Source organism: Chelonoidis abingdonii, chromosome 18 (genome assembly GCF_003597395.2).
Source record: "Chelonoidis abingdonii isolate Lonesome George chromosome 18, CheloAbing_2.0, whole genome shotgun sequence".
NCBI lineage: Eukaryota > Metazoa > Chordata > Testudines > Testudinidae > Chelonoidis > Chelonoidis abingdonii.
In genome coordinates this window covers 8,988,342-9,009,032 of record NC_133786.1, presented here as the reverse complement: position 1 = coordinate 9,009,032, position 20,691 = coordinate 8,988,342, and the positions used below count along the sequence as shown (strand labels likewise).

The following is a 20,691-nucleotide window of genomic DNA, read 5'->3' as shown; positions in this document are numbered from 1 at the left end:
TGTGACAACATTAATCCATACAGGGAACATGTATATCTGTTAACACTGAAAAGCAGATGATGTCTGAACATTTGTTTTCATTTTTCTGTAATCCACGGGAATATCCTCTTAGTTAGCCTGAAGGCTAGAACATGGGGTTGCAAAGGAAAATTGATAGGAAGGGCAAGAAAAGAAAGTTAGAGTGCAGCTCCTCTCTTGCTTCGTGAATAATGTGACTGATTCTGTTTCCAAACCACTCTGTCTCTATAACATACATTTTCTCTATTTCTGCACTCTCCATTTCATGATTAAGGACATTCACCTTAGAAACAGTATCTCCGCTCCTCACCGAGCCTTCTTCCCCTGCTGCCTTGTTGACCACCTTAATGCATCACAATTGGCTGCTGCGGAAATGATGATGGTATCGCAAACAAAAGATTATATAATTCCCAGGTGGGGAAACAACAAGTGGGAGGGGATGTTTTCTTCAGAAACAACCGTTTTGTGCTTGTGCAATTACAGACACAGAGAGAGGACTAAGGAGAAGGGAATTACAGCAAAATCTGTGATCGAAAAGCAAAATTGCTTCTGGAGAGGATTGTTTTTCCAGGCTTTACAGGAAATCATTATTGGCCCTTTACAAGAAAAGATTATGCAAAATATATACATAGTTGTATACTTTCCCAATATTGTTTTTTATGTGCCTTTAGTGCAGGTAAAAGATATTATATTGACACTCATCTCAGCTAATGGAGTCACCTCTTTAGTTCAGAAGAACAGCCGTCCAAAGGTCCATCTAGCCCAGTATCTTGTCTTCCAGCAGTGGTCAATGCCAGGTGCCCCAGAGCGAATGAACAGAACAGGTAATTATCAAGTGATCCATCTCCTGTCGTCCATTCCCAGCTTCTGGCAAACAGAGGCTAGGGATTCCATCTCTGTCCATCCTGGCTAATAGCCATTGATGGACCTATCCTTCATGAATTTTTTTGAACTCTGTTATAGTCTTGGTCTTCACAACATCCTCTGGCAAGGAGTTCCACAGGTTGACTGTGCATTGTGTGAAGAAAAACTTTATTTTGTTTGTTTTAAACCTGCTGCCTATTAATTTCATTTGGTGACCCCTAGTTTTTGTGTTATGAGGAATAAGTAACACTTCCTTATTTACTTTCTCCACACCAGTCATGAATTTATAGACCTCTTTCAGATCCCCCCTTAGTCGTCTCTTTTCCAAGCTGAGAAGTCCCAATTATATTAATCTCTCCTCATACCAAAGCTGTTCCATACCCCTAATCATTTTTTCAAGCGGTGGAACACTGTCTTTTAGGGGATGAAGGTGCTGGGTTTGTTCCCAACTCATGATCACAACGTCCATGCATATCCAGGCACAGTGTGTTGCACAAGGTGGTAGGTAACTCGAATACAGTGTTCTGAGTAGGGCTCATCCCTCTGTTAAGTGTTTCATCTTATAAGTAGTGCTCCAGAGACCATGGTATGCAAAGTGATGTTTTAGTCCATTCCATTTCCAGCACTTACTTGCCTGTTGCAATATTTTCTGGGGGGGAGAGTTTCTTTGAAGAGCCGGTAGTGCCTACCAGGGATTGTGTCAAGGATCGGTTATGTTCTGGAAGATACTGAGGGGAAGAAAGAAGAGCGTCACGTCAGAAGCATGCATCTTCAAGTACAGATGATACAGTCTCATTTGCTTTTCTTTTTACAGGGCCTATACTTCCTGTATTGTGGACAGAGGTAAATTTGCAGAGACAGCACCCATTTAAAAAAAAAAAAAAAAGCTAGTGGCCAATAATTTCAGATGTGACCAGCAATTTTAGGTGTTTCTGTTTCAGCTGCTGTGCACCATTTGGTCCTTTTAAGCTAGCTCAGATTGGGCACACAATGAATGAGGTATTCAAGATTACTGGCCATGTTTGAAAATCTTGGCGAGAAGGTTTTATATTCAGGTCTCCCCCCAAAAAATATAAAACCTTTCATTGTCTATTTGTTTTCAATCCTATTCCCAAGAAGGGATCTGGCCCTTGGAAGCCAATGCAGGTACTGGGCAGTAGGAATGGTTTCCTGAGATGGCGTTTGTCAGAGATAAGGTGGTAAAACTTCCTTAGTTCAACGCTCGGTGTTGACTATATTTTTCACCCATTGCCAGCACACACTTTTCATTTTTGGATTGCCACTTCCCCATTAAGGACTAAGACAATCTCCCTTTGATATAACAGACTGTACTTCTATATTAATGTGTCAAGTTGCTGTGAAATTTACTGCCTCACTGGGTCCATTAGAATGCTGAGATTCAGCTCCATCTTCAGTGCGTCTCAGTCTATCAGAACTCTATCGTCTCGCTCGGAACAGCCTGTGCCCGCATGCTACTGTACCGAGGATAAATCCTTAATGGAAGCAGTGCAGATGAATTCTTTAGGCCCTGAAAATCTCCATGATTGGAGGATGCCCACTCGCGGGAGACTAGGCGGCAGGCTCCATGTGTCTGCTGTACGTAGTGGGAGTTTTTCCGTACCTCCTTCTTTTTGTAAAGAAATGATTTAGCAGCACTGACTCAGTGCCTGTTTAGAACCATTCCTACCCAAGAGACTACTACAGAGAGAGTCATTTTCAGTTTAGTTCAAATCACCACAAGAAGTTTACCTCATTTTGCCCTGCTTCCTCCCCTCCCCTCCCCCACACTGTTCAACAATGATTTAGTGCTGGCAATCCAGCCCTGGAGTCTGAAGTCTCCTATTTACCACGGCTCAAACACAGTCTGAGCAACATCATGTCAATTTTCACCACACAGTCCCCTGCTGATGTGCCTTAGGCCTGACCCAAACAGACCGTGTCTAAATGAAAAGATGGCGATTCAGTTTTCAGGGACCTTTTTCTCCATTGAATCTTTGTTGTGACTGGCAACAAGGAAAGCATCCGGGAATGATGTGGGGTTGAAATCATCATCTCTCTGCTGGAGCAGGGGTGAGACCACCCAGTTCATGACACATGTTGGTAGGTCGCTGCACACAACCATCAGATGGTAGCAAATTTTAATCACAGTCCTTACCACCTACCCTGGGCTGGAGTCTAGCCTGGGAGTATGACCTGGCATTGGAAAGCTCTGTATCCCTTTATTAATCTCCTAACCCATCCAGCCCCAAAGATGTTTAACCAACCTGTTTGAATGTAACCAAAAGGAGAATTTGGCACACAGTGCAATAGTCACACCGTAATAATCATCTGAATAATCAATCTGAATTCAACACTATTATTGAACTAGGCTGTCATTGACAGTTTTATCTCACTGGATGTTATCATTTGAGAAAGAGCTTGACTGACTTAAAGATTTAGGCCTTTGATTCTGTCATATCTGTCTGAGCTCTCTGGATGTCTATAATGCACCCATCCCCATAGTATCTGATCACCTCAGATTGCCTTGTGTTCTTTCCTCTTCTCTGAGACAGGGAGTAGAAGAGACTCTGTGTGTGTGAGAGAGAAAGAGAGAGATTGATCTTGCATTTTGTACTAAAAACGATAAATACGGAGATCATTCTGATCTGACGTGACTTTTATAGCAAGTTATATGGGTGACCATGTTAAACTCCAGTTTCTCTATAGATTAAGTAGCAGTTTGACTTAGCACTCTTGGCTGAGAATAGGCATGCATCCGCGGGGAAGCCGGTTCTTGCCGATGGTAAGACTGCATATGATAATAATGCAGTCTAATGAGCTCTCCCAATGCAGTTTGTATATTATGTGCAGGATGTGTCATTTGGCATTGTTCGTTAGCTCCAACAAATGCGGCTGTTTTCTTTATTCAAAAATTGCCTGCTTTGCTCCAGCGCAGAGACGACAGTACTGCTGGTACAATTTTATTTTTAACATTCTGAACTGTTGTAAGCCTAGTGAACTGTTTAATATGCTACATTCAACAAGCCCAGCTTACGCACTACAGAGGCTTTGCAACTGTTATACCTTAAAATGAATACAAGTTATGGACAAAAGCTTTTTGTTATAAGGTTCTGCAAATGTGGAACCAGTTACCATTAAGACTGAAGAACGACTGTGGAAGGTTGTTGTGCGGGTTGGCTTCCGCCTGGAGAAATTTATTCTGTTGTATATAGGTTCTTATGCCACCCTCACCACTGTAATACCTGAGTGCCTCCAATTGTGCATTGTGACGTGGTTTGTTCTCTCATCCTCTCCCTGGGGGGAGAGTTGTTTGTGCACTGGGGTATTTTTTTTAGTAGGGTTTTGTTTTCATTTCTTTCTTTTGAAGCCCACTCTGTTTAAAGAAAGCAAACCAGAGAAGTGCACTTGAAGTGGAAGGTGGGGAAGTTTGCGATGACCCTGAGTTCTGGGTGAATTCATTCCATAGTCTTGGGCTGGCCCTCAGGAAAGCTTGTCTCTGGAACAGGTAAGCTTATGATAGAAAATCCCAGTGTGCCTGGGAATTGTCACCACAGCTCCCGAATAGAGCTTTGTGTGATCTGTTAGATATCCTGGGCCCAGCACATTGAGCACCTTGAAGATGAGAACCACGAACTTTCTCGAGAATAAATGACTGGGCTGGTTTCAGTTGTTGCCTTGACTAAGCTTGTGGATTGTTGTGCAAACAATTTGTGCAGCCTCCAGATAAAGAGAGAGAGAACAAATTATCCATCCAGCCAGCCATCCTGGTTTCCTCAGAGGGCAGAATATGAGTGCAGAGCCAGTGAGGAAGGAAGCTTGTAGGCAGACTGGGAAAAATGAGCTGCAGTCACCAAACTATTCTAAAAGGCTGAAAGGAGGCAATGGCATACATGCCAACTGTTTTCGGGAGCAGCAGGAGCTTTTCCTATGCACTCTGCTCTTTATACGTTGGCTGACCCATCAGTTGGCCCCTCCCAGTCCCGAAGTCTGTCCATACACGTGCCTATCTGCGAGCCGCAGCTGTCCGTGAGTGTGAGAGACAAAGGGAAACAGGCTTGCGAACATGAACCAGACATGTATGCGTAGGATCCACAGGCACTGCACGTGCATAAGCAAATCTGACAGCAAAGGCAGACAAGGTGCAAAACAAATTCCACAAAAGAACACAGATGCACGTTTCACTTCTGGGCAACCATCGTGGGCCAGTATGCTGAGAAAAAAATCCCTGAATAGAAGGGCAGCAAATGGATACCTCCACTTAGGGAAATCTGCCTTTTAAAAACTTGTCAGACAGATTAGAGCTACCTTGTGGCAGGGGGCCAAGAATTGACAGACGCTTCCAAAGCAGTCAGCTTATGCAAGTTTGTGACACACAGGCAGCTTCCACCAGTACAAGGTGGTTAATTAATGGCTTGGATCCAGGTAAATGGGTAAAAGACCCTATGCCGCCTCTGCCAACAATCCTGGGGTATCACAAGGGGGACATAGAGGCTCTAAAGTGAACTGTGAAGCAATTGTGTTGGTAGCGGCCAAAATAACTGTGCTTGTTGAAAGGAGAATAGGGGTAAAGGGAAGCCTTTGGCTACCTGATGTGGGAGTAACTCACACTGGGAGCATATTATTGGTTGTCCCTCTCTAGTGGCTGTTCCAGGTTCTACTCCTGCTGCGAAGCAGTGGAGTTCCACCAAGTGGCAGAAGCCCGTGCTCTTAGCCCTGAAGGTCCATACCCCAATGCTGATCCAGTTATGGCAGTGTGGTCGTTGTACATGGTCGTAGCACCATCCATTGGAGAGGAAAGTAGAGATCAGAGTGAAACCTATGGGAGCTTAACAGCTCCTTCTGCAGCAGTGCATTCAGGGGCAGAGGTGTTCATCTGTGTTCATCTGCAGTGTTGTAGCTGTGTTGGTCTCAGGATATTAGAGATACAAGATGCCTGAGGTAATATCTGTCATTGGATCAACTTCTGTGGATGAAAGACAAGCTTTCCAGCTTGCACAGAACTCTTCTTCACGTCTCAGAGCCTCTCAGCGAAATACAAAGTGGAACAGATTGTAAAGCATAAAGAATTAACATGTGTAACGAGACATTCAAGATGCTTTTCATTGCTAGTAACTGTGAGGTGCAGGAAAGCATGGGATCAGTATCACTGTCTACAGCCACAGAGATGCGCATCTGAGAGTAGAATTCAGTGCTAATATAGGGTGTGTTCCACTCCATTTCACGTACTATTCCAGTCTTTATATTTTTCTTATTTTAAAGTCTCTCCCCCTCCCTCCCTTCCTGTGAAAGACTCTTCTATGAAGATGTTAAGAAGTTAGGTCCTGTTTTCCCTTTTCTTTTATTAATTTGGGGTTTTTAAATAATGTCTATGATGAGCTTTGGCGGGAGAGAGAACAAAAAGCAAAATGCCCTCAGCTGGGTGTAGTTGGAATCCAAAGGTTACAAATAATGGATTAGCTTTTCCCTATTTCCATGGCAACAGCTCGGTTGCTCTTAAATTCTACTTTAAAAGCTTCCCACAAATGTGTCTCGTGACCCTGAAAACTTTTCCATCTCCCTCCTGACTTCTTTCATTTTGTTTTTCAAACATGAGTTATTTGCCACAACCTTGCAGCTTGGCGCTGACAAGCTATTGAAGAGATGAGCTCAGAGGGGAACAGGATGGCTCGAGGGGATTGGCAATACTGCTTTGAAGGTTTCACCTCTCGGTTCTTCTTTCAAATCTGGAGCCATAGTGGTAGTGACTGAAAATTGGTACTGTCGGACAGCTCCTTTTTATCATGTGTGCAATGACTTAGCGGGTGTCAGTCCGGATCCTAGCGGATACGTACTCAGATCTTGACAGCTGTTATTGCAGTCGGCCCTGATTGTGGAGGAAGAGGCTGGCCTAGCAGATAGGAGAAATGGGATGGTGTTGTGGTTAAAACACTCAACTGGGACTGGAAGGATTTGTGTTCTGTTCTCATCTCTGTCACAGTCTTCCAATGTGGCCTTTGGCCCCTCAGCTCTTCATCTGTAAAATGGAGAGACTAGCACTTACCCTCGCTCCCAGGGGTATTGTGAGCATGCATGTTTGTGAAGTGTTTGCATACTATGATGATGGTGGCCATGTACGAATATATCTGCATCAATAGGGCACTGGACTGGGAACCTGCAATCTGGCTTGTGTTCTGATTCTGTCACTGGCTCGGTATCTGTGACCTTGCCCAAATGGCTTCACTTCTCTGTCCAACACTTTCACATCTGTACATTGGGGGAAGTAGTATTAGCTTCCCCACCTTTGCACAGTGCTTTGAGCTCCACGGAGGATAAATGCTTAGTAGTATTTTAAATACCCATTGGTACTTTTGCTCTCTGTCTCAATAGAGCATATTTATTTGGTCATGGAAGTTGAACTCTAACCTCTGAGTCAAGACTAAGGCACAAGTTGCTTTGTTTTTTTGGTGTCTGTCCTATGAACAAAGGAAGAACGTTGCTCTCCAGGGATGTCAGCCTGGTACATCCCCCCTCCCCAGGAGAAGGGAGGAATAGCTTAGTGGTTTGAGCATTGCCCTGCTAAACCCAGGGTTGTGAGTTAAGTCCTTGAAGGGCCACTTCAGGGATCTGGGGAAAAATCAGTACTTGGTCCTGCCAGTGAAGGCAGGGGGCTGGACTTGATGACCTCTCAGAGTCCTTTCCAGTTCAGTGAGATAGGTATATCTCCATACATGATTTATATTATTACCTTTCACCTGCCTCAGCTTCATTTCCAAAATACCCAGAAAGCTCTGCCACTCAGTGGGCTTCCGAATCACTCCATTATTTGTTCTCTTCCAGGTACCACGGCAGATTAGAATAGATGTAATGTGGATTTACAGGGCCCCTCTCTTAATCAAGAAAACGCTGAGTGCTTTACTAGAATAATGCAAGTCAAACTGTAAGCAAACACAACATTCCTGATGCACTGAGCAACAGCATGTGCATAGCCTTGGATAGTAGAACTAGTCAGACATCCCAGAGGGTTAGGATTTGCCCACCTAAGAGCACTGTCTGCATTAGAATGTTTCTTCAAGTCTATCACCATGGCACCACACTGGTGCAGCTAATGTAGGCAAGTCATTGCCAGCCAGGCTACATTAGCAACCCCATTGGTACTAATGTGGTGGTAGTGAAGCTGTGCAAACTTGGATGAAAAATGCTAGTGCAAACAGAGCCTAAGGCAGGAACCCTGCTAAGAACCATTGCCCACCATAATCATTACTAGCATGGCTCTTGCTGGGTTTCCTTATCCAGCGTGCATAGGGATTTTTATGAGACTAGCCCAAATCATGCTATCAATTACTCAGTCCCTCCCTATCCTATAGTATGATGGGCACATGGTTGGAACACAGACTATAAACAATGTTACAATTATGTTAGCACCGGGTTCTGTCTCAAAACATTGGTTTCTTTGCTGGGTCTTTGTGCTCCTTAATGCTGATCACTGCTTAGATACTGCAGGGAGGCACCTTATACAACCATATAGGTCAAAAAGAAGGAAGTCTGAAAAATTCAGATCTGGATTTCTAATATCCCCCTCTATTTAGTAGTGCTTGACTCTAGGTCGTGACCTAAGCCTACTTAGAATCCAAAGGACTTCGTTCAGAGAATCATCCCCGCTGATGATAATACCCAGTAGATTTCAAAGTGCTTTGCACAGGAGGGCAGCACCATTAGCCCAATTTTACAGATGGGGAAACTGAGGCACAGAGTGGTGAAGTGATTTGCCCAAGGTCACCCAGCAAGCTAGTAGCAGAGTAGGGAATAGAGCTCCAGTCTCCTGAATCACAGTTTAGTGCTCTATTCACTAGACCACAGAGCCCCCCCTGCACAAGAAGGAGGGAGCCACAGTCCTTGTGTTAGCCAAAGCCCTGTGGAGAGCTTTATGGGTACGGTCCTCATGGTAGACCTGGAGGCTCTATGAAGCCAGTTTCAGGGATCTGACTGTCAGGGGAGAGGACACTGGTTGGGGTCAGTGTGAGGGCAGAGCTGGGGCCCATTTTGGCGCTGGGAGCTGTGAGTAAGTCATTAACTAAACCCATCTCAACTCTTAAAAATAGCTCGTTTTCAGCGTGGCACAGACAAAGGGCTGAAGTTCAAGCAAGTCTTGCCTACCAGAATGGTAGCATGCATTTCTAACTGCTGCCCACTTCATAGAGCAGGGGAACAGCAGCTTGGGTTTCATACTTTTTACTATTTTCTAAAAAGTGCCAGAGGATCTTTTACTTTTCCCTGGGGAGGAGGGACCTCAATGTGTGGTGTATTTGAGGGAGTCTCCTAGCCAACTGGATGGTTGAAAGCATAGAGCACTATATAGCACAGTCCGTAGAACTTCCCCAAAATAATTCCTAGCACATTTGTAATAGATCTGCTCTAGGAATTATTTTGGGGAAGATTTCTGGCTTGTGTTATACAGGAGGTCAGAACAGGTGATCACAGTTGTCCCCTCCGGCTTTAGAATCTATGAATTTAACACCTTTCTCACCAGATAATTCTTCTAAAGGTCCAGCACCCTTCTAGCCCTGTGATATATAAGAACACGTGCCCATAGGAGACCAGACCCTGTATTGACTGAGCCACACTGAGAAACTGCTGGCCCATCTCTTCGAAGCATGTCTGCATCTTTTGTGTCAGGGGTAGGCAAGCTATCGAAAGTTTGTCAGAGAATGCTTCGCTCTAGGTAGTCTTAGGCCCTGTCTTCCACCAGTGGCACTGTCCTTCTGTTAGTGGGAACTGCCCTGTGTTCATATACACATTTTCTTCCGCTGATGATTCTCTGGGTACCCATCGTCGCAAAGTATCCTGGTTTGCATCCAAGACAGATGTCTATAAGAAAGAGTTACATCAGTGTAGTGCCATTTTAGATGCATTCCACTTCTGGGGCAACTGAATCGGTGCAAACAATTCTTCTGCCCTGCACCGATGACTGCAGAAGTGAACTACCTGGTCACCTTTCTGAGGGAATGCATCCCCAGTCTGCAGGTTACAGAGAAAGCCTGGAATTACTTGTACATCCTGATACATTCCAGATTCCCTGTGAGATTGCATTGGCAAGTCCCTGTTTAACAGACTAAATTTCTCACCTGCTTTCTGGGATCGGGCCACCATCAATTAATTTCTTTGCAAATTAAAAAAAAAAAGAGAGAGAGAAATTATGGATAGTGTTGGAGATTGTTCAGAGGAGATTTGCACCAAGAGGGACTATCACAATAATTAAAAAAGAATAAACTCTATAAACAGAGCTAGATGGGTGTGGAGCAGCTGTTTGACTTGGAACGCTGGGAATGGAAATTTGGTTACCATTTGGCATCTGAGGGGCATTAATCTTTGGCTCTTTTTCCCCCCCTTGGATTTTAAATCATAAATCACTTGCCTGGGCAAAGTCCTATTTGCTCAAACATCTGCAGCAGGGAGCACACTGGCAAATCCCTGCAGAGCAAAAGCTGTTAGATTGCTTTTCTACTGGGGTCGTTCCAGAGCAGTTTGTTCTTCTTAAGGAACTGGCAATATTGTAAAAAGTTTAATCAGAAACCAAGTGGAAAAAAAAACAACAGGTTGGGTGGGAGGAGGTTTCTGTTATAGGCAAGTGCCCTATAGTCCCTTCCAAGACCTTGCTAACAGTCCAAGCAAAAATGGAACTAGTCTCTTCCTTGCTTTGCTGCCAGGCTGAAGCCTGGCTGGAGCTAGGAAGAAGAGCAGAGGGAGATGCAAAGAGGGGCCTGTTCTCTCCATAGCACACAGTCTGGACAGCTGGGCTTGCACACTGGTAAAATCTGCAAAGAGAAGGGGATATAATCCTCTCCCATGGCAGAGCAGTGAATGGCTCACCAGTTCTATTCAATATCCATGTGCAGCCACCAGGTGAACTGGCTGGCTGATGTGGAATCCAGTGCCAGCAATATGCAGATGACATAAATCTACTTGTCTTTCACCACCACAGATGACTAAGGCTAAGATATAGTCACAGCTATTTTTGATAAAAGTCATGGACGGTTCATGGGCAATAAATAAAACATTTACAAAAAGTACCCATGACTAAATCTCCACTTCTGGGGCCCAGCTGCTCCAGGGGCCCTGCTCCAGTGCTGGGGGTTGACTGCCCCCCAGCTGCTGCTCCTGGGACCACTCTCTGGATGGCCCCTGGGCGTCCCTGGGACCCCTGCTCCAGCTGCTCCAGGACCGCTCGTGCCCAGGCAGTCCCCAGGGCACCCCCAGGACAACGGCTCAGGCACTTCCCAAAGCCAGCCATACCAGCCAAAAGATACAGTACACTGCAGCACGTCGCCTCAGCAACTCAGGCCACTGCCAGCACATCAGACCTGCCCACCACTCCTTATACTGGCCTCCCGTAGAATATTGAATCAAGTACAAGGTCTCGATTGTTATCTGCATGACACTCCCTGGCTTGGGCCCAGAGTATCTAAAAGAGCCACTAAAGCGCAATGATGAAGAGCGCAGTTAACTGCTTTGCTCCTTTGGCACAATGAAACTATCGGCTGTGAGGGTAACATTTGTCTGTACAAGAGATGGCTTTTTTGCAGGCCAGCCAAGCCCAGGAAATGATCTGCCCCAAGCACTAAGGCCCATCACAAACCTCACCAGTTTTCGCTCCAAGTGCAAGACACCTCTTTTTTACCCTGCTTTCTTCAACGTGAACATGGAACAATGTGTGTGTGTGTATCATAAAAAAAATCCACAACTAAATATTCCCCTTCACACACATCTCCCTCAGGATAAGGATGAGAGAATGAACACACAACACTCTGGGAGGACCTCAGATACTACGATGATGAGGATGCTATAAACTATAGAGACTAGACTAGAACCCAGCTTAGGATACTTTGCCCTAATGGCTGAAGGAGCATCCCTGGTCCTGTCTCTGTGGGTTGGAGAATTCACATCACAGCCGCTGCTGTTAAACTTTCACATATGTCCCTGCCTTAGGATATCCAGTTCCACCTTTGGGTGCTCCAACTACCCTAAGTACCTATTAAAGCCTACAAATGTCTCCTTGTTTCTTCTTGATGACAGGTTCAGTTCAAGGTCCTCTCCTCCTCCCATTCCAAAGACAAGTGAATGGTACAGACTAGGGTTAGGCCTTTCCTTGCAAATTCCTGTGTTGCCCAGCGCTGTGGCCTGGGATTGGCCACACAGGTATATCCCAGTATGAAGGAACCTTCAGTCTGGGCCAAACTCATCCATGGTGTGAGTGCCACCAAATATGACTGTTAATTAAGGTAATTCACTTAGGACAGTCAGAGATAAATTCCAGGCTAAAGGAGACCTTGGCTGTCTGACATTAACAATAGTTCTCATTACTCCTTTTTAAATCTGTAGCAGGAAACCAGGCCAGGCGTTAGACTCAGGGTCTCGTACAAGGCTTTCCATCCCTAGATCTTAAAAGACGATAAGGGGACTTATCCCTTCTTTAGAGCTGGGGAAAAGGAGGCACCAAGAGGTGAAGTGACTTTGTCAAGGACACCCAGCAGTTCAGTGGCAGAGCTGGGACTAGACCCCACTTCCTCTAAGTCCGCCCACTCGTTATCCTAGTCTCTAGATCAGAGGTGGGCAACCTGTGGCCTACAGGCTGCATGTGGTCCATCAGGGTAACCTGGTTGTGGGCCATGAGACATTTTGCTGACATTGACCATCCACAGGCACAGCCCCCTGCAGTTCACCATTCCTGGGATGTGCTGGTTGGACACAGGGACGTGCTGGCCGCTGCTTCCCGCAGCTCTCATTGGCCGGGAACAGCGAAGCGCAGCCACTGGGAGCTGCGGAGGGCTGTGCCTGCGAATGGTGAACATCAGCAAAATATCTTGCGGCCGGCAATCAGATTACCTTGATGGATCACATGCAGCCTGCAGGCCACAGGTTGCCCACCACTGCTCTAAACCAAAACTTTTCTGGAAAAACAGGAAGTGAACTTAGTTTTAAGGACAGTGGCTCAGCATCCCACCATTGAAAGTGGTGGGAGTCAGGTGCCTACTTACCTTTGAGAATCTGGGCTAAAGATGTTTTACTTAGAGTCTGCCACACCCACTCCCCTTCCTAGGCTTCAGAGCCTGCGCGGCACCTTCAAAGCACTGTCCACACGGCTATCTTAGAGCCCTCGCGCAAGACCCTCCGCCTTGGATCTGTACCCTTATGTGTACTTCTACAAGGTAATAAAAAAACCCATGGCAGTGAGACCCAGGTCTGCCGGGCCCAGGCTGCAGGGCTAAAACTAGCGAGTAGACATTTAGGCTCAGGCTGGGTATCAGAGCCTGGGATCCAATCAAGCTTGCGTGTCTACACCTTTTTTTAGCCCTGCTGGCCCAAGTCGGCTGACCCAGATTCAGCTGCAATGTTGCATGCCTTTCACTGCTGTGTAGATGTACCCTGTGTGTCTACTCAGGTTCATTAATCGGTATTAGAAGAAAGCATGTCTTCCTGGGAGATTTTACCATGGTCTTATGACACATAGCTAGCACTTTTTAAGGGAGGGATAGCTCAGTGGTGTGAGCATTGGCTTGCTAAGCCCAGATTCATGAGTTCAATCCTTGAAGGGGGCATTTAAGAATCAGGGGGGGAAAAAATGTGGGGGATTGGTCCTACTCTGAGTAGAGGGTTGGACTACATGACCTTCTGAGGTCCCTTCCAACCCCAATATTCTGTTTTTCTAAGGTAAGTTCCACAATAGCTCAACTGAACTAGATTCTTGGAATTCAATTAAATTTTGCAGTGAAACTCTCCATGACCTACCATTGCATAACAGGGAACTTCTGTTTGGAAAAGCCATAGAGTCCAGAGTACACAGGATGTTCTCATTCATCGGCCTGGTGAAAGCAGGGAAGAATCAGGGACTTTCCTAGAGGTAGTGCCACTAAAACATATAACATTGAACTCCAAGTTCCTCTCATAAATAAGGGTGACTTTTACCAGGCATACGCCTGAACTTTAATAACCTGAAATATATTCTGGGCTGGTGAGGCAGGAACCCTTAATAACATTTTAGTCTGCTGTCTTGGTGCTTATTGCCATACCATTTTAAGCACGTTCTTTGGCTCAGCTGCTTCCTGAAGTGGTTTTTAACAATATTTTAGCAGCCTAAGCTGTCTCAGGAAGCTAAGAAACACTTGTTGCTGGAAATAATGTTTTCCTCGGTAACATTTCTGCATCATTGTGACATGTTTAAACATTAAAAAATTGTTTTGTATGTAGCTTGTTTTTAAATCGAAGCAAAAGCATAAATTTTGGATGGCGGGGAGCTTGGCAAGGGTGGAGTTTTGTGCGTATGTGTGGTTTGTTTATCTTTTTTGCCTGAGTAAGTGGTGTGAAATATTCCAGGTGAAGCATCCAATGACATTGCAGTCTGGAGTGCTGGGAAGCAGCATTTCTTAACATGCTTTAATTGCTTTTTGCCAGGGCCAGGGATATTTATGGGTTAGGAGATTGCCGAGTTATTTATTAGATGGACTATCTGGGGATAGACTAATATAAATCACTTAGGCTGGTATTGAATATATCAGACACTCAGTAATTTAAAAAGCTTTAATAAAAATGCTAAAATATGAGACTTGTCTTTAGCTATAATGAGACTCAGTTATGTTTTTATCAGCAATTTTCAGCCCTTTTTTTTTTTTTTTTTTTTTTTTTAAATATATCAGACACTCAGTAATTTAAAAAGCTTTAATAAAAATGCTAAAATATGAGACTTGTCTTTAGCTATAATGAGACTCAGTTATGTTTTTATCAGCAATTTTCAGCCCTTTTTTTTTTTTTTTTTTTTTTTCTCAAAGCTGGAAAATGTAGACTTGACCCCCTCCCTGTATCTGGCATTTCACAGCATCTGGCCCTAGCCTTTGATCTTGCAGGCATAACAGGTAGCACTTAGACATCTTGATCTATGGGTGCAAAATCAGAAGCTGTTCCTGAACGTCACACTCACATAGGGAGCTCTAGGTCTGGCCATCAGGCCTCCAGTCCAGTCCAGGGAGTCTCCGTCCGAAAGGCATTCTCTCTTTCTGCGTATTCGAAGCTGGAAGGAAGTTTCACCACATGCCCATGCAGCCTGCTTTAGCCATGCAACATGATGACAAAGCTTCTACCTCTAACTACTTCTCAGCCTTTTTATTTTCTACTTCAGAGATCTTCCTGTTGTTACAGACCCAAACTATCCATTCTAGGGCAGATGTTGCCCTGTTATTACCCACCCAAGTTGGCTTCAGCCCCACACCCATGGGTGTTTCCTGCGTGATTGGGCTACTCATAGAATAAGCCTGCCTACTTTCTGCTCTGATTTCATCCCACATGGAGACTTGGGCGTCCACATCTTTCTCAGATAAATTAAAGGCAACGAATAATTCTCTACTTCTGCTCCCCTTCCCCTCCATTAGCTATTTCCCAACTGGTCCTATGACTAATGCTGCTGGCCTTTGGTAAATAGGGAACGTCTCAATGCCTCTAGCCTTGATTGGGATTCTTGCATCCCTGCTACGCCAGCTTCGCTCACATCTGTCTGCTGGTGGCAAGAAATCACCATTCCAGCCTGGAGAATAGGAGCTGGGGGACGGGGGAGAGGGATGGCAATGAGGTGAAGAGAAGGCAGAGGAGCAAGGAGGATGCAGGACACACGAGCTGGAAGAAATTGCAGAGGGATAATAGGGTAGGGGAAGGAGAGAGAAAGAAGTAGCAGCAGGAAAGAGAGGGTCAAGACTGAAGTAAGAGAAGGAGGAGCTGGTACTAAAGCAAAGGGGCGAGGAGGAGTTAGTGAGACAGTTGAACAAGCAGGTGCTAAAAGGATAGGAGTGAGGTGGCAGTGCCAGGCCTTAGATGGTAACAGGGGCTTTCATCTCAAGGTTAGTGGTTGAGATCCAGCCCAGGTTAATGGCCTGAAGTGCCTGCTCTGTCTGAAATTAATTTGCCATCCTCGGCCCGTTTCTGAGTTGTGCATGTCACAAAATCACCACTGTGACAGGACCTGGCCAGGAGGCTCAGCAGAGGCGAAAAAGGGAGCAGACCAGAGAGACTCACGTTAGGGTGGGAGGATGTGGGGGGAGAGGATTTCCAGTCTCCAGAGCCATCAAGCCAGTACCTTGCCCAACAGACACTGGGAAGAGAGCCAAGGCAGATGCCAGGGGAAGGATGGGCAAGAAGTAACCTCATGTTCTTCAGTGTGTAACAGACTCTATGCCTTGTGCACATTAAGACTAGGGAAACTGTGACTAAGTCTATAAATAAACATGCCAGGAGATGCTCTGGAAACAATCATTATAAACCAACAGAGCAAAGCGCGAGTAGTTTGTGATGTCATCAGCATCATGGCATGTATTTATATCCTTGTAATTCATAATCATTTGTTCTCATTCGCTATCATCTCTCTCCACAAAATACAACACAGGGGCGAGATGCAATCATAAATATAACAGGATCTGAGCTGACATGACATGATATAAAGCAGCAGGGTTCTGGGTGCTGTTGCCCAAGGGCAGGGATTTAGCTGTGCACTGCATAATGCAAACCTCTCGGCAGACTCGCAACCTCAAAGGAGAGTAGCATTCCTAGGAGTTAGGTGTAACCAGGCTCAGTGTCCTACTGTGCGAGGAGCGGTACATATTCAAGAGACAGTCCCTGCCCGAAAGAACATACCATGCAAGGGCTAAACTGCGGCACTAACACATCGCCTCCTCTATGCAGGATGGATCACAGTTACCTGTGCTTGAATGGAAGTTTATCTTCTATGCATGGCCGTGTAATCCTGGATAATCTTCATTTAAATATAAACCACAAAACTATTCAGTCATGCCGCGCTCCTTATACAGTGCCTTTAACGGACTCCAGTCCAGCCCTGGCAGAGCCACCCATACTCTCCTTGAACTAACGTCTTCGTTCCCTGCTTTATGGTGGGAGCGAAAGATACCAAGGACATAATCACTTCCATAGCAACCAGCTTTGAAGGCGCAAACAGGAGCTTATGATTTCAGGTGGGAAATAAACAGCAGAGACACAGATGAATCCTTGAAGAACATGTTTTCACGCCAGTGTCCTTTGTAATAAAGAGCCAGCGGAGAGAAATATAGAATATTTAGGATGGAGGGGGCTGAATAATTTCCTCATCGGATGTTTTTCAGCTTGCCATGAGATGTCAGCCATCCTTTAAATCTGCCAGGCTTTACATCGCCAGCAGCAGAGTGGGGAGTGAAAACGAAGGATCTTTCCCGGGGTGATTTCAGGGCATCATGAACAGCTTTTAATTCTTCCTGCTCCCAGCAGTTGAGAGGGTATGTCAGAATTGAGCCTCCGCATGGCAGGAGATCTTCCCTCCAACCACCCACTGCTTTGCAGCACCACAGAATGAAGCTTTCTTAAATGAACATTTTGAATAACCTGCCTGGTTAGCTGGGTGCTTGTCTTCATTGCTGTAGTGTCTGAGGGGCCCACAAACTTAAAAGAAGTTATCCTCACCAGCTCCCTGTGGGCAGAGCCATAAGGGCAAGCTGTGGCCCAGAGAGAGAGCATTGCCATCCCTTGAAATGTTACCGCATTTCGGCATATTTGGTGTTTTACTTACAGCCCCAGCTCCTGGAGCCAAGGGATTATGGTGGGGAATCTCAAACAGAAAACCTAGTCCTCGTGGGAGTGAAGAAAAGCTTGAAATGTGGGCACCCGAAAGGCTCAGAACCCCCCCCCCCGCACGTACACACTCTGTCTGTCTGTCTGTCTCTCTCTCTCTCAAAATAATGCTTCAACTTCCTCATCTGTACAACTCTTGCCTTTTTGAACATTTGGGATTCACAAAACAGGATTAATGCCTCCGTGGCCTTTACGTCTGGAGGCCTCCATCTTTGGCTGCCCAATTAGGGCCTAATTTTCACATGCAGTGGTTCTCAGCCAGGGGTATGCAGAGGTCTTCCAGCTCTCACAGGCTGGTCCTTGGAACTGTGGATTCTTAGCACCGTTGGGTGCTTCATGTTTGGGCATAAAACATCAGGGGTCCCTTCTGAAAAGTTTGGCCTGAGTGACTTGCCCAGGGTCAGCCAGGGCATCTATGGCTGAGCTGGAAACTGAATTCAGTGCCCACTCCAGCTTCCGGGTTCATTTTCTGACCAATCTCTTGTTTGTTTATTTGGATTGCTACATTTAATAACTTCTCCAAAATGTCTAGGAACTCCTGACTCCACACGTAGATAGCAGCTTGAACCTTGAACTAAACCAGTTACTACTGTGAAGCCTTGTCTGCTTAAGGGCTTCCCTCCCATCTAACCAGGAGCACCCCCTCCCCAGCAATATGAAAACAGTGAGGGGGTTGTGACCCCTCTCTCAGCAGCCTTACTTGACCCGCATATTGAGAAACTCTGCCCTTTAAAATTCCTTTCACCCTACACAGACCAAGCCCCATTTTCTGCAGTAATTTCCTTGACAACTTTCATAGGGGGAATTGAACCAGTGATCTTGAGAGCTTAAAGCATAAATGCTAAAGTGTGAACTATAGAGCCAGGGCTGTAAAACTTGACAGCCCCCTCCCTTAAGTCAGCATTGAGCCTCTCTAGGATGATGTTTTGGATGTTGTTTCTTTAAGAGGCACGGGAAACAGAAATTAGACTTGCTGATGAGAGAGAAGGGTCAGGAAACAGAAGAGCTTTGAAGTGTGGATGTCTGGCTGCTGTGTTTGCTGGGTGAGACATGAGTTTGCCATTAGATGTAGAACATCATTGCAAGCCTTTTAGAGAGCCAGGCAGTGATGAATAAACAAATGGCTTTGATGAAGGCTGGGGATAATCCCTGCATGACCTCAGGACTGGGCTGTGGGAAGGGGTCTTCTGGTATGGTCCCCACAGCCTGAGAACTTGTGGTGGTGCTGCAGCCCTGGATGCCCAGCCAGGGCTATGACACTGAACCCAGAACCAGGCAGACTGCAAGGCAGACAGGGCCTGAATTCCCAGGGCAAGAACGGAGTCACACAGCTGCTTTAGAGGTAACAGCTGAAAGGCTTTTGAGTGCTCCTCTATGAGTAGCTGAGCAAGGGGGAGGAGGATGGAGGCTCTGGGAGGGGAGAGGGTCATCTGAAAAGACCATCTCAGGCTTTCCATTTTCAGGTGGACAGGGCAGGGAATTGTGCTACTCCCAAGCACTCATTCTATGGCAGGGAGGGTACTAGGTGGCTGAGGTCCTGGACGGTGTCCCAAATCAAATCAACAGGGTGTGGTTTGAAAAAAAATAACCCCTTCCCACTCTGTGCATGGACAGAGCCACATCAGTAACCGCCTATACATGGACAAGGATTTAAAAACCAAGTCAGCAAATTTAAAAAGCCTACAGACCTGGGTTACAAACCTAACAGCAAACAGAAAAGTCTCATGAGCAGCACCCGAGAGCAAATGGGCTGAGCATTAAAAAATAATAATAATAATAAACAATTATAATTAGGAAAGGGAGGGGGCCGGGAAAGTCTTGTCTTCCATTCCATCTGTTTCCCCTTTCTTAAAACACCATCTGCAGACTGTAAATCTTGCAGGACACAAGCCTGTTTTCCCACCTGTCTGCAGAGCACTTGTGGGTCCCATGTACCACCCACAGGCAGTAACTGTAGCTAGGACCTGATCCACAGTCAATAGAAATTCCAATGACTTCAGGCCCTAAAAGCATCCAGGGGTTATATTCTGCCAGTGAGAGATCCCTGGGCCAAGCTGTGAAATCTCATTCTACAGTGATGAGATCAGGAGGTTTGTTTTGGGTTCATCTCTGATCACTACAAAATGTGCTTTATGTGATGAGCCCAGACAGGTTCCATTTGCGTAAACTAATCCCTTGATGCTCTACCGAGGAATGTTTGGTAGCAGTGGCATATTTTTGTTGTAGTAAGTTGACTGCTCTGTGCTATTAAAACTTTGCAAGAAGACAGGGTATTTCAAACTGTGGGATGTGTAAATCAGCTGGATGCAAATAGCCAAGCTCCTACAGCGTCCAGCATGTCTCTTTTGGGAACAAAGCGTACTTGGAAAGTAGGTGGATTCCCTTCTGGATGGTGGGATATATCAGTGCTTTTAAACAAGCCTTGGACTGTGGAATGAGGCTGCAGCTCCTGAGTGGGGGCAGCATGCACGAGGAGGCCTTTGAACAGCTGGTATTGTATTGACACTTCAGTAGAGACTTCCCAAGTGTAGTAGGGAAAGCACTAGGAATGTGGTTTACTCCAAACTCTCTGAGCCTGCATAATTCAGCCTTGAGCCACTTCAGACATGCTGTACCAGAGTGGAAGGCTTGAGATTGCCAAGTATTAAGGATGCCGCCTTGTGTATGTGCATGGCAAAGCCTTGGATCAGCCACAGTTCTTGTGAATTTCTCCTCATTCTCTCTCTTTCTTTTCTTCTAGTTCCTCCCCAGATTATAAACATCTCCTCAGACATCACTGTGAACGAAGGTAGCAGCGTAACTCTCATGTGTCTGGCCTTTGGGAGACCAGAGCCTACGGTGACATGGAAGCACCTGTCTGGAAAAGGTAAGAGGATGCCTTGAGAGGGACACTGGGGCTTCAGGCATCTGCGATGGTTCTGAACAGATACACTAAAATCCAGTAGGGGACTAGCCACAGGAGAGAATGCTCAGTTTTTCTTCCTGTGTATTTCTCTCTCTTTGCGCCTTTGCCCTTAATCCTTGGTTCCTGATAGTGTTCCTGGAATTGTAGTGATGGAATGGCACCAGGAGAGCAGGAGGCAGGCTTCATAGGATCTTTGTGGGGTTCTGCCTGATTTGCTGTGTGGCAAGTAATTCCTCTGTGCCTCAGTTTCCCTATGTGTAAAATGGCCATCG

General features: G+C 45.7%; 1 protein-coding gene across 3 annotated transcripts in view; it reads left to right on the top strand.

Moving 5' to 3' along the window:
- Nucleotides 1-20,691, top strand: part of LOC116837739 (opioid-binding protein/cell adhesion molecule homolog) — a 703,728-nt gene that overhangs the window by 593,100 nt on the left and 89,937 nt on the right. For all 3 annotated transcript variants that reach the window (XM_032802392.2, XM_032802391.2, XM_075073596.1), the window contains one exon: nt 20,255-20,380. In XM_032802392.2, coding sequence (XP_032658283.1) covers nt 20,255-20,380 — 126 coding nt within the window. The remainder of the gene's footprint in view (nt 1-20,254; nt 20,381-20,691) is intronic.